A 24,333-nucleotide genomic window follows, 5' to 3' on the forward strand; every position below is an offset into this window, starting at 1 on the left:
GAGACTAAGGAGCTATGACAACTAGATGTATGTGTGTGTGTGTGTGTGTTCCTGAATTGGATCTTGGTCCAGTAAAAGGTCATGAGTAGGCCCATTAAAATAATTTAACCAGGCCCTGGCTGGTGTGGCTCAGTGGACTGAGTGCCAGCCTGTGAACCAAAGGGTCACCTTCTTCAATTCCCAGTTCAGGCACATGCCTGGGTTGCAGGTCAGGTCCCCAGTAGGGGGGTACACACAAGGCAACCACATACTGATGTTTCTTTCCTCTTTCTCCCTCCCTTCCCCCTCTAAAAATAAATAAATCTTTAAACAAAATTATAATGCTTCTTACTAATGGCATTCTCCAACAATTCTATTTTTTCCCAAGAAACCATTGCATAATCATTTGGCCACAAGGTTAGAAAGAAACTTTGCCTAAGTCTGAGGGTGGAAGGCTTGATGTCACTGCATGACTTATAGAATGATCATTGACCCCAGTTGCTATGTACTTTGGAAATTGTTGGTTTGATCATCCATTAAAAAATGTATGGACCATGGCAGGCCAAGGGAGAGGTGAGGGTGGGTAGAGAGACAAGTCTGGGCAGCATTAGGGGGGTTGGCCCCAGTTTGCACACCCATTCAAGCAGTACTTGTCCCAGCAGTTCTTGCTGACCATGCTAGCTGCATCTTCTGTGCTCCTGCACCCTGAGCTCATCTGCAAACATCCTGGTGTTGGTTTTCACCATGCCTAGGCTTTGGGATTGCTTCTCATTGTCCTCCTCTTCATCTTCATCCTTGTTCCCAACTCCCACCCCAGATCAGCCATAGTGCTCAGCCTGGGGGTTGGCAGCCCAAAAAGAGGTGCTTGGCTGCTGCTTGAGCCTGGAGAGCTTGTACTGCAAGTCTCTGGACAGCAGTAACAGTGGCTTTGGGCCAGAGGAAGACTCAGCATACTTGGATGGAGCTGTCCCTGCTGGACTTCGAGCTGCCCTGAGGATGAGCACCTGTGTGCCAACCTGATGCAGCTGCTGCAGGAGAGCCTGACCCAGGCACGACTGGGCTCATGGGGCTCTGTGGGCCTGTTGATTGATACCAGGCCAGTTGGTGAGCCAGGTGGGCCAAGTACTGTGCCTGGCCTATAGCAAGCCATGCAGCCTGCAGGGGGTGCTGGTGGGTGTCTGAGTGGAACAGGGTAAGATCTGCTACAATGTCGGCCAGCTGGCCCTAGACCCTGCCTGGTGCCTGCCTTCCACCTGACTGGCATGCTGTGCCTGAACTCATGCCTCTGGTCTAAGATCCAGGGGCTGTTTAGCTCCACCAACTCTCCCTTTAGCCAGTCCCTGTCACTGAGCACCAGCTGCTCCCTATGTGTTGAACTTGGGCCTGGAGGATGGACACTGCCTCCAACTGAACTTTTGGGGTAGATGTTGGCAGGCAGGAACTGAGGGACAGATGCCTGTCGTTATAAAACTGACAGCCACCTGATGGGTGTTTCCTGGGAAACTCACTGAAGTATGTGTGGTAGCTTCTCATTGGGGTCACAAGCTTGCCTGCCCCTCAGTACTGTGGCATGAAACAACGGTTTAGGGGCCAACCAGGCTTCTGGCTGGATTGTATGTAGCATGTGCCTCATTTTTATTGTTACTGAGAAGACAACTGTGGCATGACAACAGCCAGGAGAGCAGCTAGCTGGCCCTGGTGGTAGAGGGGAGGTCGTCGAGGTGTTTTTTGTATCTCATGGTCTAAAGGGTCCAAATGTGTTTGTTCTTTGTCTTTGCATTTGTTTTTTTTGTTTTTGTTTTTTTTTTTTATCAGAGCTTCACTACTGACCTGTTCTGGGCAGTGATCTTCCAAATGCATGAATTTTAAGAGTAGGAAAAAGTGGGCGTTGAGATCACTTGGGGGATCTTTGAACCTTGCAGAAAAAATACACCTAAAATGGCTACGCTTGGCCCACCCCCCACTGTGTACTGAAGAGTTTATCTGTGAGGGAGTGGAGCTAATTGGAGTAGGGGCTGGAACCCTCTCTCAGAGGAGTGCCATCTGGGCCCTTCATCTGTAGAACTGTTTATAAAGTTCATGAATATACTTGGTGTTTAAGTATTAAAACCTACGCAATATTTTTTCCTTTTCTGATACAAAAGTATGTTTGTGGCCCTGACTGGTGTGGCTCAGTGGATTGAGTGCCAGCCTGCAAACCAAGAGGTCGCTGGTTCAATTCCCAGTCAGGGCACATGCCTGGGTTGTGGGCCAGGTCCCCAGTTGTGGGTGCATGAGAAGCAACCACACATTGATGTTTCCCTCCCCTCTTTCTCCCTTCCCCTCTGTCTAAAAATAAATAAAATCTTTTTAAAAAAGTATGTTTGTTTTTTTAAGTTTATGGCTTCCATATTATTTAGTACCAATGAAAATGGATTGAGATCATTCCTTCCAAAATGATATAGCAAAATAAAATTGGTTCTATATTATTGCTAACAGAATTAAGCCATAAGCAGTATATATCACATGTAAAATCTCATGTTTAATAATCCCAGAATATTCTACCAATTAGATATTAAGTGACTGGGTTTTCTCTCTCAGTGCCTGTGAAACAGTCAGTCGGCCATGAGTCTGGCTTTCCTGCCTCTCACACACTGTGATTTATGTTCCTGAACAAATTAGACTTAATTTAAGAGCAAATCATCAGCAACAGGTATAATAATCTTGGCAGAACATTTATTTTAATTAATTGCTTTCTGTCTAACATAGATAGAAGGGTGCTGATGCCATTTACCCTATAAGGATTGGTGCTGTCATGTAATTAATATTTTTTCTTTCCCTGGAACTTAAAGTCTCATCAGTTTTAAATTATAAAGGCATTGGTTTACTTCATATTTAATCATAACAATCTTTCTCTGTGCTGTTTATAGAAGAAACTTGTGAAAGAAAAATGAACTTTAATCACTGCAGCATTATAGATCCCTGTTCCTCAAACATAAGCCCTTTGGGGGATCAGTGTTTCAGGACCAGGCAGGTGAAAAACCCTCACTTAGCAATGGGTAGCGGTGGAGGAGACTTGAGTGACTTTAGAAGTGTTGTTTCTCTTCCCTATGAAGTTGATTATCACCTTCACTATAATTTATAGTAATGAGAGGCAAAAAGAAAACCAAACTTCCCTCCACTCTATGGATGCTGAACACCGCAGCCGTCAAAGGTACCTTGTGGTACAGTAGAAAACACAACAAAATAAACTCTTATCTTCTCAAATCTGCCAACCCTCAGTGTTCTTTACAAATGATTTAATGATCTTTCCAAAGAAAAGCCAGGAAGTTAATACTAAACCCAAGTAGGGTTCCCAGGGGCAGGGCAGCATAACTCCTACACTACAATGTTAGCTACATCATCATGAAATTTTTAATTCTAATATGTCTTACTAGGAAAATTATTACTTTTAAGCCTTTACGTTGATAGTCCTTCATATTCTAACCAATCAGTTGCTTATTAGTCTTTTAAAATGGTATAGGGAATCTATGCCTTTCCTACCTAAAGTCTAATGTGAACTTATATATTCTGTATAAATTCTGTAAGAGGAGTAGTAATTAAAATGTCTACCTTCTACAATCTCAGCAGGCAGTGAGAATAAACAAATGTGTTTTTTTAAAAAGCAGAACTCTATATAACAAAATAACCAATTCTGATTAAATGAAATCCTGATGCATTAGGATTTTACAATATAAAGTATTGAAATGACACAAATTTGGAATCATTAACTTTATTTGTCACTCTTCATAGACACTGGTCCACTTCCACATAAAAAGCAGGGGGCGTGTACTTACTATATTCTAGAATGACGCTGGACTACAAACCGTAGCATCTTATACAGAAGGAAGGTACTGGAGTAAAAAGGTTGTTATGTTCATGCCCCAAGACATCCCCCAAATATTTGTTTTTTGTATAAGTACGAGCATTTATAACTTCACAAAGCTAGTTTTTTCTTAGATCAATGTAATATGTTTAATATCTACACTAGATCATCTGGATCACCAAACTTTCAAGATGTTACAAAAAAGTCAGGTATGGGTCCAAATCAAAGTGACTGTATACGCACATGCATAGTTTAGGGCTGCTCTAAAGTTAAGAACCTTTTCTCGTTTCAGAGATATTTACATCAAATTAAGACATTTACAATGGTTCATACTATTAATGACCCAAGCATCATTTTCACCTATCCTGTATAAGGAAGTTAAGCATTCAAAATCCAATAAATTCAGTGCATTTTCTCAACATAAATAATACAAGCTATTCTAAATGTTTTTACATTTATTTCAGTGCATTATTTTTGAGCATTAAATGGAATGAAATTATAATTAATGATATCATAATAGTTTAGCATATTATGTAATCTATCACACAAATCAATTCACAGGTCATCAATTCATCATTTCAATACTGTAATTCATTCTAAAACAATTTCACAGGTACACACAAAATAAAGAACAAAATTTGATTTTTTAAAAGTTTAAAGTATACTGTCCACACTAGATGATTTATTTTCACAAAACAGCCAATTTTCAAACTCCTTTTCTAAGTCTGGCTTAAGGAAAGAAAGTTCAATCCATTCGAATCTTCTGGTTTGTCATTCTATAAATGATGCTATCATATCCGGGATCCATGTTCCAAATATTGTAGGAGGTGATAATCACAGCCAAGGCCAAGCCGATCATTATCCAAAGTACAATGTTGAAAATCACTGAATACTCAAAATTATACTTATATGCCAGATTATAGGGACTTGATGGGTTATTCTACAATGAAGAAAAGAAAGAAAATCAACAGGGAAGAATTTTAAGATAGGAACTTATCCCAGTGTAATGGATTCAGTGATCTAACGAACATTTATTCCTAAGTGGCATAAGAGCCTCTACTAGAGGAAGTAACATAATCAGGTCTGTTTTCAAAAGAAACCTCTGGTGACCACGTGTAGGAGGCATCTGGAAAGAGCAGGCTGGGAAGCAGTAAGCCAACGTCGTGAGGTGGGACACATGAGGGTGAGGGTTATGGCAGCAAGTATGAAAAAGACTGTAACCCCACAGCCCCAGCACAGGGCCACAAGTGAGCCAGTCATTTAAACTGGAGGAGAAGATGGCTACACAGACACGTGTGTTTACATGCAGGGAGCTTAGAGTTGAACAAACGTTAAAGTATTTCACGCTGGAAGACTCTTTTGGGGGGGGGGGGTGAACGAGATCTTTTTCACACTTACTTTAAATGTACATTCAGTAAGTTTTAGTGTATTTACAGAGTTGCAGTCATCACCACAACCTAATTTTAGATTTCATCACCCTACAAAGGAAACTCAAGCGGAAGGCCTCTTTTTCTCGGCGAAGCAGGCAAGACCGTCAGTACGGAGTTGAGAGGCAGACGTGGGTAAAGGAGAGTGACAGAAGTGGACAATAGGTAGTGGCTGGAGGCACAGGCAGAATGGAATCCAATTTGATACCAACCTTCCACTTCAGAGTGTTCATTTCAGTCTATTACATTTAACAAAAAAATAAACCTTAAATTTTAGATTATATGTATAAAGTGTTCATTTACAACACTGAAGATAATGAAAACCCAATGACATCACCTGAGTCTCACCCCTCACCACACATAATTTCAGAAACTACTTTCTGATAAACTCAACTTGTTCATTAAAACAGCTGATTCATAAATTCAATCTGACATCTCAGAGAAGACAAACTAACTCCAGCCCTGCAAAACTGTCTTCTCAAACACCCCAAACAAGGGCACCTTCTTCAAACTGCTGCATTCTTCTTTGGAGTCACTTCGCCTAAACTACCAGGCCTAAAATGGTCCATGTTCAAAGAAGCTAGTATTTAAGTCTCCCGTTAAAATTCAAATCTGCCCTGCTGGGTGCAGCTCAGCAGATTGAGCCCCAGCCTGTGAACCAGTGGTGGTCACCAGTTCGGTTCCAGGTCGGGGTATGTGCCTGGGTTGTGGGCCGGGTCCCCAGTTGGGGACGTGTGGCGCAGGAGGCAACAGATCGATGTTTCCCTTCCTCTCTTTTCTCCCCTCCTTCCCTTCTCTCTAAAAGTAAATAAATAAATAATCTTAAAAAGAAAAGAAAAATTCAAATATGCTTTTTAAAAAAGCATCTTATTCTTTTCTCCTCACTTGACTCCTCTTTTATTTCTTTAATCAGTTTAAATGTTTACCTTATGGCCTATACCCATAGTCTATTACTTGAAATTCTTGGGGGTCTAATTCTACCATTTGACGCTTTAGTTACCACGCACTTATGTCAACTGGGTACACCTGTGTTTTACAAGGTTCTGTGCTCACATTTGGAGAGAAAAAGTGTGTGTGGGGGGGTCCCCCTCTCCATCATGACTTGGGGGGGAGGTGTGTCCTGGCACAGAGGTTTTTACGTTTACTTCTGCTGGGCACCCCAGGTCTTACTAACCTAGGACCAGGGTATGAGAGCCCATGTGTAAACTTCTTCACCTGGAGCTTCCTAGGACTTGCAGGTAATATAAACCTGAGCTCCAAACCCACACGAAAGTAGTCCCTATGGTTAAGAATTCTCTAGGAGACACTCCCACCCCCGCCCAGTACCTACTATGAGTACACAGAGCACACTCTCTTTTTTTATTGTTGTTCAAGTGCAGTTGTCTCCATTCTCCTGCCACCACTTTCCCCCACCCCACCCACCCCCACCTCTTGCCCTCAATCCTTCCCAACTTTGGCTTTGTTCATGGGTCCTTTATACATGTTCCTTGATGACCCTTCCCCCTTCTTTCCCGTTATCCCCTCAATTTGTTCTTAAGTTCAACGTGTCTGGTTATATTTTGCTTGTTTGTTTTGTTGACTGGGTTCTAGTCCACTCTCTTACGGAGGACACAGTCCTTTCGGGGTCTGAGCTTTACATGGAAGTGTCAGTTCCTCCCCCTCCCACTCCCCCACCCCATGTTCAGGGACGAAAGACCTGATTCCCAGTCTCTTGGTAATCCAACTGGAAATGTCCCTAGAAATGCCTTGTCTGTTTACTACACAGTTTTCAAGTTCCTCTTTATTTTCTCAAGAATTTTCCTTACTTTTCCTGAGAGAGAAACTATGCACTCAAAATGGTGTTTATCTTTTCATCCAGCATTTCTGGATGCTTTATAGAAGGGAAAATTTTCAGGTTGTCTTGCTTGACATGGTCCTTCCACTCCAATTTAGAGTGAAACAATCTCAAACCAGTCGTGTCCGGATTATCCTGAATAGGCATTACCTCTGACCACCTTCCTCTTAAGTCCCACACTGTGATCAGTAAAACTGAGCAGGTTGCAAATGGGTCCAAACGGGAAAATAACTGGAATCTGCTCCAAGAGATGAGGCCGATCACAGATAATATTCTTGGCCTCGTGATGTTTGGGGTGTCCACAACTGCTGCTCCTGTGTGTGTGCATGTACACATACATGTTGAACTGTGGTCAGCACCCTTGCTTATGACTCTCTAAATGCTTAAAATCAAAGCAACATCCATGCCAAAAAAGTACAGAATTATAAAGGGCGGACATGCAATGGGTTTGGGAAAATGAGAGGCTGTACCGCAGAGACAATGTACATACCTCCTGGGAAGCAGCACCCCCAAACTGAGAGAGCCACACCACTCCCTCACAGTAACTTGTGATGTGTCCTTGTAATACCAATATTTGAATTATCTTACTGGATTTGACAGATTTACTTTTATCCCTAACTCAAACTCTTGCATTATCTGATTATGCCCCAAAGACCTGTGCATTACTGGCAAAACAAACATACCTACGTGAACAAGAAACCTGTTTTGAGATTGGTTTTCAGGCTTACTGACTACTCATTCATGCTACCATAGGTGAGGTAAGACTTAGTGGATTTTTAAAAATTTAATTTCAATTTTAAAGCAGGATCTAAAAATGTACTCACCTCTTGTTTTAAGATTTTATTTACTTTCGAGAGAGAGGGACGGAGGAAGAGAGGGAGAGACACATTCATCAGTTGCCTCTCTCACGCCCCTAACTGGACACCTGGCCTGCAACCCAGGTATGTGTTCAACTGGGAATCAAGCCAGCGACCTTTCAGTTCATAAACCAGTACTTGACCCACTGAGCCACACCCGCCAGGGCACAAAAATGTACTCACCTCTTGTTTTGCCTCAAGGATAGTCCTTGTCTTCCTCACAGGGGATGTGTCAAAGGATCTGACAGTCACTAGCTCTACCACTGCATTCCCACCATAAAGACTATACATGTCATCTGCAAACTGAAGAATTACTGACATTACTATAAATATTAAATACATATTTATTCAAATTATTTGTAAAACTTCTGTGCACCTTACAAGAATATACACATACCTACTGGCTCATAAAATACACTGTCTTAAAATAGGCAAGTCTTAAAGGTTTTGATTATGTTAAAATATTCAGAAAACTATTAAGCTTAAAAATACACTCAAATGTTCAAAATAACTTTAAGAGCTTGGATTTGTTGGCATATAAATTGTAGGAAGGGAAGTAGAAAAGGGAAATGAATTCCTAAATGGTCTCTGGTTAATCATAAACATCTATAAAGATTTAACTTTGAAACCTCATCGAAGAGTTACAGGTGAGTAACTTCAAGGGCAAGAGAACGCTGACATTTATTACATACCTGCTAAATGTCTGGTACTGTGCTGCTGTTCCTCCTTCAGTTTTTTATAGTGTTTAATGGGTGCAGAGTTTCAGTTAGGGAAGATGAAAGTTCTAGCAATAGATCGTGGTGGTGGTTGCGCAATAATGTGAATGCCTTTTACTTAATGCCACAGACCACTATACTTAAAAGTGGTTAAAACAGTAAGTTTTATGTTACATATATTTTATTATTTTTTAAGATTTATTTATTTTATTCTTAAAGGGTAACAGCAGGAGGAAGAGAGGGAGAGAAATATCACTGTGTGGTTGCCTCTTGTGTGCCCCCTACTGGGGACCTGGCCTACAACCCAGGCTTGTACCGTGATGGGGAATCAAACCAGCGACCCTTTGGTTCACAGACCAGCACTCAACCCACTGAGCCACACAATCAGGGCAATGTTACGTATATTTTAGCATTATGCAAAGAAAGAAATATTTTGCTGGAGTTATCCATCATTTCCTATGATTCCAGTGCCAGCATTCAAGACATCCTAACACACATCTATGACCTACTCTATCCTTGGTCACTGAAATTAGATAGAGGTCCTCTAAGACTTCAGTCAACATTATTTCACAAGCAAATTTTTCCCATTAAGAGGCTAAAAGTGAAATGGTCATACTCTAACCTTTCATACCCCATTGACAATTTACCTTTTGTAGAGCATCAACAAGGATTTTAGAAGCATCTCTGAATTGTTCAGAATCTTCTCCATAATGTTTCCCAATTTCATCCAAACCTGCCAGCTCCAATGAATATAAATCAGGAGAATGATCTCTGGCTAGATGCTTATGTCGAGACAACTGAGAACAAACAAACAAAAGGAAGTAAATGAAGTAATGTCAAACACAGCCAGTCAAAGTTCTATGCCTAACTAAACTAGGCTGACCAGAACCATACCAGTGTGCCACCATATACAAATAGTCTAAAATGGTGGCAAATGGAGCTGGTTTAAATGGGAGTTTCCGATAAAACGAATCCAACATAAATCTGATTTTTAAGAATGACTACCTGAATGTTTAATTAAAGCTCTTTTTAAAATTCTTTAGTTTAAAAACATTTAGATGTGAAAGAACAGACGGTAGGACCAATCTGATCCCAGGACAGCATGAACCACCAATGCTCAGAGAGCAGACACTTCCCACACGCCCTCTCCCCAGCCGCCAGCACTGTGCTTCCAGACTCCTGGAAGTGACCTCACTGGAAAAGTATGGGTAACAACTTCAGTCGACAGCAAACATGTGAGTTTTTCTATTTCAATCACAGGAGGATTTTTTTTTTAAATCATCCACCAAAAAGGAAAAAAAAATACCCTTTAGGCAGATTTATTCCCTTCCTGACTTGGTTGACAGCATTGTTAGTCCGAATTGTTATTTCTACTTTAAATACAGGATTTAAGTCTTAAAGTCTGACAAGAAATCAAGAGCCAAGTTAGGGCTGCAGCTAGGGTGGCCCACCCAAGTCCTGTATTCTTGGAGGATACTCACTGTTTCCGAAGTGTAGAAATCCAAAATAATTTGACTAACAGGAGATGAAATTGAAATTCCCACCACCACCACCACTAATTCTTCAACTTTCACAGCACCATAAATAAACCCAACGTATACTTGATCAAACTTTTCTATTGGTTTCACTATCATTCAAAGATTTTCTACAAATGTCTCCTGGAACTAAAGTAAATGGAACTGAAAAATTCGAGTAGCCTACTTACCAAACTTGAAATATCATGTAGAACTTGCAGTTCAGACAGAAAGAGCAGATCGACCTGCAGAGAGCCAAAAGAAATAAGCAATACTTTAAATATGCATCAGAGACCTTATTTGCTATTTATCAAATAAGGCATGGGATATTAGAAATGTTAAGCACTTAAGTGAATTTATGTAACAGTTGTCTTCCACTTGGTAGGTTCATTTCAATTGAAAATGCATTAAAAACATTACTTCCCAACAGAAATGTGATGGTCATTCCCCAGCACAGTGACTTCTATTCTATAGCCATAATTTCTGATAAAGCATCTTAACACTTCATTTTCCCCTCAGGGTATCAGACTATTGTGGCACACTGCAGCGAGATCCTGCCAGTGGCCCAGTTTGCTCGCATCACTTGAACATATTCTATACTGGAGAATAAAAGATGCTGGTCCTGGTCAACCTTAGTAGGTAGAGGGGAGAATGCCAGAAAGGTTCTGGCACTAATGCCATGTGGTTAAGAGGGTGCAGGAGCAGGTGGTGAAACTGACAGGAGTCATCACTAAGGGTGGCTCCCTCCACTGCACTGTCAAGAATGAAGTAGAAAAACGAGGTAACACGTCAGAAGTGGCAGTGAATGACAGCGCCCACGTAACCAGACTGACATAGCTCTATCAGCCACCAAGTAAATCCTGTGATTTCCGAATTGTCCGGATGAATCAGTGGCAACCCTCATGCTAGAATGTAATACCATTTTCCTACTACAGCTCTACTCACAAAAGGAGTTTCTTCAAGAGATTCATAAGAAAATTACACTAAAGGAAAGAAGGATCTACTCCAGCTGTAAATGTGCAGGACTTCTCATTTTCTAAAATGTGAAGTTTGCTCTAAAGTCAGGAGCATAAGAAATGGAAAACCACTAATGGTATTAATATACTCATTCAGTAACAATACTTACTTCACTGTTCCTACTCAGAGAATTGAGGGGAAGTGAATTGAGAATAGAGTTATCTTGAAACAGGCGATTGCGGAGCTGTCGTAACGTTACTGAAAGATCTTCAAACACTGAGTTTGCCTTCCCCACCATATACACTCTCTGCAAGAAGAATCCAAAATTTTAAGTTTGTTCTACAGATTAATTCCAGTACAAAGGTCTGACAGCACTGTTCATAAAACTGGTTTTAGATTTCCATTAAATAATGAAAGCTAATTTTTTAAAGCATCTTAAATAAATATTGTATCACTTACTTCCTCGCTGGGCGCCAACTGCAAAACTACAGGAGTTTCTTCAGAAAATAAGGAGTGAATAGAATTTGCAACACTGTCAAGACTAAAAGGAACTGCCTGAAATATAAGAGTAAGACCTTAATTATTACCTGAATCAAAGTGGGAAGAAAAATCATTCAGATGGTATTAAAATAGGAGCCTTCAAAAGAAAAAAAGGCCCTGTGTGGTGTGACTCAGTGGATTGAGCGCCAGCCTGTGAACCAAAGGGTTCAATTCCCAGTCAGGGCACATGCCTGGGTTGCAGGCCAGGTCCCCAGTGGGGGGCGCATGAGAGGCAACGACACACTGATGTTTCTCTTCCTCTTTCTCCCTCCCTTCCCCTCTAAAAATAAATTTAAAAAAAAAGAAAAGGAAAAAAGCACCAGCTTTTTCTATGGAAATTCAAAAGACCCAAATCATCCAAACACAAAGAGCCCTTTTCAGTGCAGAGAAGATCAAACAGCCTCCTAGTGGCCTAATGAGAATGTCTCCCAATGTGCCTAAATAGGAAATAACTTGTAAACACAAAGGATGCAATACTATCTTGCACAAACCATCATGTTCTGGTGGTCATTTGTGTATTTGAAGCAATACATTTGGTTTCAATATTAAATATGCCATGAAGAATGCATATTCTATAACAAAATATTAACTTGCATTCAAGAGGTCAGAAGAATTTGAATTTAATTGAACTGAAAGAGAAATAGCTCTCATTTTTCATTTCAAAGTTTTAAAAATGTTTAATAAGATTTAGTTTTTATCTTTGTATACACTGAAGACTCTTGTCTACAAGGCATAAAGTATGTCATAAGTTCATTGGTCTTTTATCTTAGGACATGATATTAAATTGAAATAACCAATTGTGCTAAAATCTCCTTTTTCCTTGAATTTTTTAAATTAAAGTGTAACATACATATCATACAGTACACAAGTCTTGGGGTGACGGCTCAAGGAATGTTTACAAATGGAGACACTCATCTAATGCAACCAGATCAGACAGAATATTATCAGCACCCTAGAAGCCTTCCATACCCCTCCCTCCACCCCCAAAAGTAACCAAAATTCTGACTTCTATTCCCATAGATGTGTTTTTACCCATTATTTTTAACAATAAATTGTGGAAATTTTTCCCCTCAAAGTAATTATTCTCAATGTTATGGTATTAAAACAAGCAGTGTAGTAGTCGTGGTTTTGTTTTAATGGAGATTTTTTAACAGTAATTTTTTTCACTAATTCCCTTTACTATTAAAAGGTTCATGTTTATAAGTAGCAAATCAATGCTAACATGGTACAGGCAGAAGTTAATGTTGTTATATAAATCACTGATCAAATTCCACCATTCAAGTTTTCTCCATTTCATGTTCCTGTGGAACAAGATTGTATTTTTCTCTTAAGATGCATATTAACTCTTTCCCAAATCCTCTTAAAATGAGTTAATCAGCAATTGAAGAAGGGGGAAGTTCAAACTTGCAAAAGTACATCGTCACCAGCTCCCTGAGTCAGCTGCAAGCAAGCTCTCCCTTTCCAATCACACAGTTCACCTCCTCAGACTTTGGAGGGAATGCTACAACATGTAATAATTTCTGCAGCCTCATTTCACCGAGTGAAATGGCACTCGTGGCAGGAAAGTTGAAGATTAAAGGTAACACATCCCTAGCAATCAAACTTGGAGAAGCTGCTGAGTCAGATGATCACCAAACTGTGAAAGAAAGGAAAAAATTTATATGGCCTGCTAAGCTCAAAAGGAAAAAGCTTGCCTGCTTAAAATATGGTGATTCCTTTCTTCCACTGTATTATAAGGATACGCGTTGTTTGTCCTGGAGAAAATGGAATTTCTATATCTGTATGAATCGAAATTCTAATGAAAACAGCCAGCTAATCAAATAGAAGCTTCTGTAAGTGGAATTCTAAGACATTCCATTTTTTTCTTCTCTTTTGTGGGTTTTACCCTCTGAGCCTTACATCTCATTTACCACCTACTGCCAGGAAAAGTATTAAGAGCAGTCAATCAGGGTCAAGGACTAATACGGGCTCATTTCACATCTTCTACTCATGTAAAATCAGGTTAGTCTGTTTTAAAATGTTTAGTTTTGGATTGTATGCTAATGAAAATCTTGATAGCATCTTAAATTTCCTCTAATTATGTTAAAGGAATCTGCCACAATGATTTTCACAGAAATCACAGACTTATGTACTTAATAAATAATCCTTGTACCTTTTGATTTTTATTGTTCCCTTTCTTCCATTTGCTCTGAAATTCTGGTTTCTTTAGTTCATTAATTTCCAATCTTTTAATTGTCTAACACGTGCACTTAAGGCTATAAATTTTCCTTTCCTTACCACTTTAGCTGTATAGCACAATTTTTAAATATATAAAGCATTCATTGATATTCACATCCAAATACTTTGGAAGTTTTCAGTGATTTTTCTCCTCAATCCACAATTTAGGAGTGCATCTATTTCAACTTTCTTTTCTTTGTTGACTTTTTAAAAATTTCATGCACCATATAGAAAAAAGGTTGTACGTACAAATTAAGGAGACAAACAGCTTTATAAGACTTTTTATGATAAGGGCCTCCTGTGAGGCCCTCATTTTCAAATCCTTTGTTTCCTTTTCCTTTTACCACCATCTCTAAATAATATATTACATTTGGGTTTTTCCATTTTAGGCGTCATCCATTCATTGCCCACTATAGAAAACGAGAGTTGAGCTCTCCCGCGTCACCAACTGCGGCAGCACACCCTGCCCCATATGCGTACTCCGTTTCTCTCTCCCCACCCCGCCAATAGTTCTATCATCATTTTCATTGGATCAATATCATTTCATTATTATGGCTTAGTTCTTGCTCTTTGGGTCCCTAATGGCAGCAGCTAAGAAATCTGCTATCATTCTATTCTCATTCCTTTGTAATGACAATGTTTTTTCTCTGAAGCTTTGAAGATTTTCAGTGTTCTTGATGGCTCTTCAATTTCATTATGTCTAAGGTGTTGATTTGGCTTTAGCCTACTGGGTGTTCAATGTGCTTTAAACCTGGAAAGTTATATCTTTTGTGGGTTTTTTAACCATTTCCAAATACATTCTTGAGGTACTGCTTTGTTACTGCTTTCAGATTTAACTGTACTGTGGTCAGAGAGGATGGTGTGTAGGATACTGATCATGTATTTGTTAAGATCTGCCTTGTGACCTTGTACATGGTTGTTTTTTGGAAGCATGTTATGTGTGCTTGGAAATAATCTATACTACACCACAGGAAAGTCTGAAAAAAACTTTCCAAAAACTTTCCAAAAACTCATCATCATACAGACCACAGTCTCACAATGTAATGAAATTAGAAACTGAAAAATTCAAAATAATTGTAAAAGAATCCACACATTAAACATTTCTGAATAACTCATGAGTAAAGAAATCACAGTATAAATTGTGAAACATCCAGGAGTGAATGTTAATGAAAACACCACATGTCTTACAGCTGCCTCACAGTTTCTATCCCTTCCTTTAACTCTCACAATTTTAATGTGTGCATTTTCAAATCTCTCTGAGACTAGTCTCTTGGGGATGAATTGTTTGTTGCACCTGCTGGCGCCCTCACGGCATTTTTTTTCCTTGAAGTGCTTTGTAAACTCAACTCATCTTTAGTTTTTTTTTCCCCCAAAGGAGCCCTGGGCTATGGAGGTGTGTGTATGGGTGGGCTGTGCGAATTTGGAACTATCCTGCAGTTACGAACTTTCTGCATGAACACAATTCTGGCTTCAGCTCCTGCTCACCACTGTGGCTTTTGAGTTTTCCATTCAAATGTAGCACCCGTGCGTGTCCCTTACTTGTTTCCAGTTTAGTTATGCACAGAAAAATGTTTTGGTGAGTTCTATATACTCGTAGTGGGAGGAGGGCCCCTCACAACCGCTTGGTCAGCTATACTGCTTGAAAGGCTAATGAAGGAGTAAGTGAGCCAGCCAAGTAGCCGCCAGTCTCCTTCTTACACAAAAATGAGGTAATATTCAGAAGGGAAAGTGAGAAGATAATGTCCAAGAAGTGTCAGCAGGATACTCCTCTAAATAGTTCCAGTTTTTCATTTCTCTACCTTTTTTCAAAGCTTTTTTTAAAAAAGGATTTTATTTATTTGTTTTTAGAGAGAGGAGAAGGGAAGGAGAAAGAGAGAGAGAAATACTGATGTGCGAGACACACATGGATTGGTTGCCTCTCGCACACCCCCTACTAGGGGAACTGGCCCGCAACCCAGGCATGTGCTCTGACCTGGAATCGAACCTACAACCTTTAGGTTCACAGGCCAGTGCTCAACCCACTGAGCCACACCAGCCAGGCCTCTCCACCTTTCATCTTACTACTCCCATCCGTAGAAAACAGACAATTCTCAAAAATTTATAACCACCGTGTTTTTTTAAAAAAAGGTTGTTTTACTTATCAGTCAGTGCATCAAAAAAATAATAGTAAGTGTGCTTAGAACCCAATTCATAATGATTGTTGACAAGACAAAATTAAAACTGCACCTCTTTCATTTTTTATAATCAATACTCACATTCTCCAAAGGGTATGAAATGACACTGCCTGGGGATAGAGCAAGTTTGTCCACCCCCTTCACCATCACCATCACAGTAGCCTGAGGACGATGGAATAGGTTACCCACGGCAAGTCCCGGCCAAGAGAGGTCCTAAATGTGGAAAAGCATGAAATGGTGCTTAATTATCAACTCAGTAAACCAGGCCCCAGGAACATCTAATAAACAGAGTTAAGGGTTTCTAGGATGACACTGTACATGAAAATTCACAGGAAGAGCAAATGTTTTATTTAAGGCAGTAGTTACAATCTCCTCATCAAGGATGTGGATTTCTAGCTTCTTTATTTTCTTAAAAACGTCTACAGGTTTGAACAGTAAAGTTTGAATAGTAAGCGACCTCAAATCTTTGATGGAAAACAGCAGGCCAGTAAATAAAACATTTTCAGATTCCAGGTTACAAAATCGTCTTGTCTTCATGTAACCGTGGACCTTTTCTTCCCTCATCATTGTTTGTCCTTATCTACAGCATCATTCGCCTCTTTCCCTGACATACGTGGCGGGACTGTTGTTACAACATTCTGTTTAGACTAAGCTCTTTAAAAATAAAACACAATTCCTGCTGAAAGGGATTCATATTAGTTTACTCATAGTTATTTCTAGAGGTTACTTTAATTGCCATTTGAAGTCAAATTTAAGTCTGTAAAGAGTGAAACTACAAATTTCATCCTTAAATGTAAACAACCCTTCACGTTCACTAGGAGCACAGGAGCTCCGCCCATAGGCCTGAGGGAGAGTCCTGATGCAGGGCTTCTGCTTTGCAGGGCACTCAGGACCTTGGAGGAACAGTCCTTTGAGTAACCGATGGTATCTGGAAGCCACATCAAAGCACCAGACTTGTAAAATGTGAGGAGATAATCATAGGAAGATAGGGCAGCAAACGGATTTCCGGAATTCCTTTTCTTCTAGCCCACAGCTTTAGATTTCTCATACTGACTGGATCTTGGTCTCCTGTGCTACATCAGGTAAGCCAGTTAATATAACATGTTTACAGCTTAAGTGCAGGAAACCATGGCCCCAGGCTATTCCTTAACTACTGACAACAGTATTTTCCTAAACATGAACAAGATGCATACACATTTTATCATTTATAACAAATTGTAAGAGATTGAATGTTTGAGTCTCCCATTCCAAATTCATATACTGCAATCCTAACCACTAAAGTGATGGTGTTTGGAGGCAGGGCCTTAGGGAGGTGATTAGGTTAGAAGGGTGGAGCTCTCATGAATGGAGTTAGTGCCCTTATAAAAGAGACTCCAGACAGCTCACTCACCCTCTCTGCACTATGTGAGGATACAAGAAGTCTACAGTCTGCAACCTGGAAGGAGGGCCCTCACTACAACCTGACCATGCTGGCACCCATCTCAGACTTCTAGCCAGAGAAAAGTAAGAAATGTCTGCTGTTTATAAGCCACCTAGTCTATGGTACTTTGTAACAGTAGCCTGAACTAAGACACAAATCCATCATGTGCACTGAAAAAATAGAACGATACATCCAATTAATAGTAGGACAGATGCATTTTCATACATACAAAGAATGTCACTACTGTGAACAAACTATTAGCTGGTTAATGATTTATAAGGATTTGGTTTCATAAGCCAAGCTTGGTACTTATCCAAAATCTCCCCAACTACAAATGAGCTTTTTTACTTTTACAATCAGTACCAAATAAACCTGTTTGCTTGTTGCTTTCTTGGGCTATTAACAGAAATCAACAAAAGTGCTTTCAGAAGCAGCTCCAAATACTTTTTAAAAACACACATACTTCTTTCACAGAGAAGCCCATGGATAATGCAGCCACATCTGGGATTCGCTCTCCTGGTATAGGCCACTTTCCATCGCGGAAAACAACAGACCCCGGTGATCTTAATATGCTAAACTCGTTTCCCAAAACACCTGAGAAGAAAACAAATTAGTAAATGAATGATCAGCATCATAAATCTTTTGCATCCATGCTGAAAATTATTAAATGTTTCCCCATTCCCTTTGACTTAGCACACTAAATTATGATTAGACAAAGTGCTGAATCCTAAATAAGTATCAGTGAATTCTTTTTCAAGGTATGACTCTACGAAATTCTACGGTGACAAAGACACTATGAAACCAGGTTCTCCTAATGATCTAGATGCCTTCCTACAAATGGCCCTTAAACAGGGGCATGTGGCAATCTGTCAAGAATTAGACATAAGTGACACTTCTCCAGAATTTCAGAAACAAAAAACAAAACCTTAACACAGACTAACAAGAAAGGAAAGTTAAATCTCTAAATTATTTTTTATCATTGACCCTCTTCAAAATGCAAGTTCATAAAATTCCTAGCATTTCACCCTAAAACTATAGCAGGTTAGTATATCTTAGCAAAGATCCTATCTTTCCTTTAATCCTACAGGCAAACCTAGCGAAAATGAGGACTGTCAAATGGGGGAACATGTTACCAGTCAGAATACAAAACACTTTGGAGTTGAGAAACAAAATCCAGAAAACAGTAATTCCAATGGACATACCAAGAAGGTGAGAAAAAGTATTCTGTGATAATACAGTCAACTAGCCTAAGGGTATGGGACCGGGTACGAAAAGGTGAAGGATGAGAATAAAGGGACTCATTTATAGGCCCCCCAAGGCTATGGATGAGATATCTGGCCTGTTAACCCGTCCTGTGTTAACCCAATGGTGTCGAGCTTACACAAGGCCAAGTAGCTAATGGAACCTTTTGGGTTCCTATGAAAAGATTAGCTCCAAGCCCCAAACAAATCTTGTTCATGCCTAGCATGGGACATAAGGCTTTAATAAAGCATCATTGTTATTCTCTTGACCTAAGGAAACTAGCAGAGTCTGGGAATAAAGTTGGAAGCAATAGCAAATGTTCTGGTGTTGCAGTGTTGGCAGTAAATAAAAGGCCTCGGGATGGTGCGGATATAGCCTGGGGAGTTATGAGTTTCAATTCAGCGCAGCCACCAGAGCAGAAATTTCCAAATTGTTCTAGCTTCAGGCAAACCAAAAAAAAAAAAATTAGCAGAATGGAATGGCCGTTTGTAACTGATAAACATCTTAGGTCACTAAAGTAGTAGTTATTGCAAACTCTAAGAAAAATGGGGTAGTAAGAGACTCATACTTTCAAAGTAACACACATTTTTAAGATTTTATTTATTTTTAGAGAGAGGGGAAGGGAAGGAGAAAGAAAGAGAGAGAAACATCAATGTGTGGTTGCCTCTCACATGCCCCAATCTGGGGACCTTGCCCACAACCCAGGCATGTGCCCTGAGTGGGAATCCCTGCAGCCTTTGGTTCACAGGCCAGCACTCAATCCATGGAGCCACACCAGCCAGGGCAGTAACACACATGTTTTAAAAAACCATAGTGGATCTGGAGATAGCCATTTCAAGATATGGCCCTACTCACTCAACCCCAATAAAGTTATGCTAAGTTACTTCACCTCAAATTTATAGTTGCTTAGATTCAACTTCTGTGCCTTAACAACAGTCCTTTAGGAGCCTAAGCTTTAGAAAACCTCAGTCATGGACTCTTCTATACCACAAACTGCTGCTTAATGCAGGTATTTATTTCCAGATACCTGACAGAATGTCATGTGTCCTCTACCCGAAGGGGGACACCATGTCAACTTAGAAACACTACGCTTGCCCGTAATCATCTCCACTGTCCCAACAGTCTAGTACTTCGAAATGTTTTCCCTTTTACTGAACTGAAATGGGCTTCCTTATTTCTTTCACCTTTGATCACTCCTGACCCGGTCTCATCAGATAACCTTATCTCTAGCTTCGAGAGAAAACAGAGGAATTCCTCCAACTACCTGCTTCCTCTCTCCACCACCAATTTGTCTACCAGGAGCCTCTCTCTCCTTATCGCTCTTTCCAGATGCTGGCGGTGATGTTGCTGTCCCAGTCTAAAATACCAGTAGCCCTGTGGTTCAGTCTTCTTAGGGACCTTCGTTCACCTACTACATTATTCATTCAGTGTTTATTAAGCCACTATTCTGGGACCATGTATCAGGAGGTAGGTGCCTGTCTATGGCTGTAGGTATAACAAGCTGGCCCTGTAGAACATAAGCTCCACAGGGGCAGGGGCGTCAGTTTGTCTTGTTCACACAACATCCCCAGGACTTCCTAGGACCTGATAGTATTATGCAATAAATACTTGCTGAGTTAGCATATGAATGAAGCCACACTTTACACTACCAATTTTCCCCTATCAAGTGGCTCTTTCACTTCAGCATAAAAATACTGTTAGGGCCCACCCTTCTAAAAGTAAAACCACAGAAAAACTCCTATGGCCCTCTCCCAGCCTCCACCAACCAGCCTCTCTGCTTCCCTTCAGGGCAAGAATCCTGGCAGAGCAGCCAGCGACATTTGCTTCTGTGTCTTCATGTCATGTCACCTTTGCTACCTGCTCCACAGCTCTGACCCCACATGCCACTGAAATGACTCACCAAATCCCCAAGACCTTGATTTACTTAACTTCCTGAAGCATCTGATACCCCACCTTGGCCTTCATAACCCCGTGCCCCTGGTTCTTTTTCCAATCCCTCTGGCTGCTTCTCTTTAGTCTCTTTTCCTTCCTGTCCACGAAAGCTGAGATGTCCAGACTTTTTAGGTTTCAACCCTTTCAGTACAAAATTTGAAAGTAGCCCCACTACACATATATTTATTTACAAAGTATACACTTGCAGTCTACATTATATATTCATCACATATTATAAAGCACACAAAAATGGAAATCTTTCAAAAGGAGATACCTGTGTAGTATCATGAGAAAATATCAGACAAACTCAAATTGAGGGACATTCTACAAAACAGCTGACCATTACTATACCAAAAAAAAAGAGAGAGAGAGAGTGGGGTGGGGAGTGGGAGATAAAAAGTAAATATAAATGGAGGTTCTAGTACATTCTTCCTGATCCCGGTAGATCAACTAGCATACTCCACTTGATCTGAGGACTCCGCTCCTGATCATCACTGCTTTCTGGGCCTACTTGTCTCCCCTAACACCAAAACACACTGATGGCTCCCAGATTTTGATTTTCAGCCTAGATTTCTCTTGCGCCTTAGACCTACACACCCAACAGTCTGCTGAGCATTTCATTCTAAGTTAGTCCCATGGGTCCTTCAAACTCAACAGGTTCAGAACTGAATTCACCATCTTTCCACAAGCTCCCCCTGTATTCTCTGTATCTATGGACAATATCACCTTCCACCCAGAGGCTCAAAGGGGTCCCTTTAAATCTTTCCTCAGCACCACAGCTCATCAACCACTGAATTCTGTTGATCTTTTCCCCTGATTATCCCACAAATCCTTTCACCTCCATGTCCAGTGCACACTATTCAGGCACTCACCAGGCTTGCTGGAACCGGCCACCCTATGACCTGCCTTATTATCAAAATATAAATCTGTTCATTCACCCTTCATCCTAACCACCTTCACTCACTACCCAGCGCATTTGAGACAAAAATCCAAAACATAATACCCAAGGGCACCTCACCAACTTTACCTCTAGGATCTCTCAACATAACCTATTAACCTCTACACATTCCAGCCCCACCAAACTATTATTTGCTCTCATACTTCTGTGCTTTTACACATGCTGTTCTATTAGAAATGCCTTTTCTTCCCACCCCAACCTTTCACATTTGTCCTGTGAGTGCCCCCCACCCAGGGGAATTTCCCTCAGCTTCCCAATCTGAGCTACAAGCTAAATCCTATGACCTTTGGGAACCCCCACCATCCTATGCTGTGATCTATGAATGGTCGATGGAACCCATAAGGGAAAAAATAAATAGGTCCTACTTTTTCCCTCTGGGACATCAGTGAGCAAATCAAATCCCTCTTCAAAGGACAACCCTTCAAATTCCATGTGTTTCTTACCCTTGGCCTTTTCCTCTCCAGGAATTTTTTCTCCAATCTGAATTTTTTCAAATACTCCTTATGACATGGTAGTCATTATCCTGATTCCCTTCCTCTAGTCCCTCTCTCTGACTTGGTAACACCATTTTAAAGGACTCATTTTTTTTCTCAAATAAGGAAGTCTGATCTCTTAAAGATGTTTTCCATTAAGTCACACTTAGTCATTGTGGAAAAAAGTAATTTAACTTCAGCAGACAAGACCAAGCAACGCCAAAGCTGACAAGATCAGATTCTTGGTCTGTATGAACTAGACTATTCTAGTCAGGAAAACATGTTCAAACCATGTACCAAACCCAAAACAAATAACCCCCTCAAACCTCACTGAATCAAAACAGTATCACATAACATTAAACATGGAATTTGAAGATGTTCAAATAAATCATAGTACCAGAGATTTTTAAATTTCAAAAACTAAATTTCACATTTTTAAAATTCCACCCAAGTAACTTACTAGATAGATCAGAATGACGTTCCAGAGACAGACACAAGAAGAACAAAACAACCCTAAAATGTGAAGGGCATGAAAGTAAATGTAGTTATCATGAACCCAACACTAGACACTGCAGGGACAAAGAAGACCTGCAGATTTCAAGATCATCAGTGGTCTATACCCCCATGCCCAATTAAACCACCATTCCAAATGTGGGTTGTCCCAGCACTTCACAAAGCAGGGAGAGAGACACAGGCCTCCTCAAGATTTTTAACCTATAGGTTTTAAACCAGTACAACGGCTAACAAGAGTACCCAACTCCTCCAAATCGTTTTCACTTTGCCCTCTTGTTGGCCACTGTCTGTGCCCCTTTCAGCCCCCATCATTTCTGCATTCCTACCACCCGTGCCACAACACATGTGGCACATGTGAAGGAAAAGGCCCTCAATCTGGAGCCAGCTGATCTGAGTTCAACTCCAGTTTTGCTGCTTGTGTGGTGTTGGGTAATTTATTTAGGCTTAATTACACAAAACGATGTTGATATCCTAAGGATTGTTGAAAAATTAAATGAATTACATGATGCACAGGAAGAGGCCAAATATTAGCTGACTTGCGGGCCCTATGCTGAATTCTAGGGAAGCTAGGTCCCACTCAGAAAGCTACCACTATCTGACATGTGACCCTAAGAACGTGACTCACATCTTAGTTTCCAAATCTTAAAATTGTTAACTGTTACAAACTATTAAGAGGCACTTTGAATTCGCCTTTAAAAATAATCATACAAAATCAATTACTCCACCTCCAACTTTTGTATCCTGAAACAATCACTGATGACAACTGCCAGAAATGAAGACACCAGAAAAATGCAAAGAAATGCAGCAGCTGATGACAGCTAAGAAGTCGCCCTTCCCTTCTTCACAGAGAGCTGCGGTTCAACACTTGATTGAGAAATGCATTGCCGTCTTCTGAAGCGCCTCCCGAGCCGGAAGAGGCCGGGATGATCCGAGGCTCGAGACTACACCGGCGGACGCACCTTCCACGAAGAGGCGGAGGGTGGGGCCAGCTCAAATGCCCCCCACGCAACCCAGCACGGCCCGGCCCGGCCCGGCACACCACCACCCCCTACCCTCGGCCGCGCCGACACAGGAAGGCGGCTGGGACAAGGCTGCCGCCCTGTGCCCGCACTGCGACACCCGCCCCACAGCTCACACCCTTGGCCACTCCCGACCCCTGAGGTTCAGAGCCTCCCGGACCGCGCCCCGCGCGCCCCCCCGCCCCCGGTCCTCACCCGCAACCAAAAAGGACAGAAGCATGACGAGCACAGTCATGGTTCCGCGAAGCCTGAAGCTGTGCAGGGAGGGAACACTGAACGGGCCGGGCGAACGCGAGTGACCAAGACAGCACCACTGGGTGACGACCTCCAGCTTGACCTGAGTCCCGGAGACCTCTCCGTTGTTGCCTCCGCTGGGCCGGCTGCCACTCTCTCCACCAATCGCCAGAGACGCCTCGACCTGCGAGAGGGGGCGTGGCCGAGTGACGTCAGTGTTAAGGGCGTGTCCAACGTGACGGACGGAAGGCCCTTCTAATGGTTGACAGCAATTGCAGAGCCTCGCAGTCCCGCCCCCTGGCCCTTGACAACCGGTCACGAGATGAAGGGTAGGGTGGGCGGTTGCAGCATGGGAGAAGATAGGTCCTGTCCAGGGGTCCAGCGAGCCCACGGGATGAGGCTTCTTCTACCCGGGTGCAGACGCTTTGTCCAGTCTCGGGTGACGGTTTCTTACCGGGGTGTCTGTCTGTCCCGGTCGCGTGG

General features: G+C 41.3%; 1 protein-coding gene and 1 pseudogene across 1 annotated transcript; one reads left to right on the plus strand and one right to left on the minus strand.

Moving 5' to 3' along the window:
* The first annotated feature begins 433 nt into the window (after window positions 1-433).
* LOC118975490 (DNA damage-inducible transcript 4 protein-like) lies at window positions 434-1,403 on the plus strand (annotated as a pseudogene).
* Window positions 1,404-3,714: 2,311 nt separating this feature from the next.
* On the minus strand, window positions 3,715-24,025 carry ATP6AP2 (ATPase H+ transporting accessory protein 2). Its single transcript, XM_037029395.1, has 9 exons — window positions 23,812-24,025; window positions 17,943-18,073; window positions 16,141-16,272; window positions 11,588-11,683; window positions 11,298-11,435; window positions 10,363-10,416; window positions 9,305-9,454; window positions 8,125-8,244; window positions 3,715-4,763 (listed from the first exon to the last, which is right to left on the minus strand). The coding sequence occupies exons 1-9, from the start codon at window positions 23,849-23,851 to the stop codon at window positions 4,569-4,571; spliced, it is 1,056 nt and encodes a 351-aa protein (XP_036885290.1). The 5' UTR covers window positions 23,852-24,025; the 3' UTR covers window positions 3,715-4,568.
* Window positions 24,026-24,333: the final 308 nt, after the last annotated feature.

Source organism: Sturnira hondurensis, unplaced genomic scaffold (genome assembly GCF_014824575.4).
Source record: "Sturnira hondurensis isolate 20B ecotype Veracruz unplaced genomic scaffold, ASM1482457v3 Scaffold0020288, whole genome shotgun sequence".
Classification (NCBI taxonomy): Eukaryota; Metazoa; Chordata; class Mammalia; order Chiroptera; family Phyllostomidae; genus Sturnira; species Sturnira hondurensis.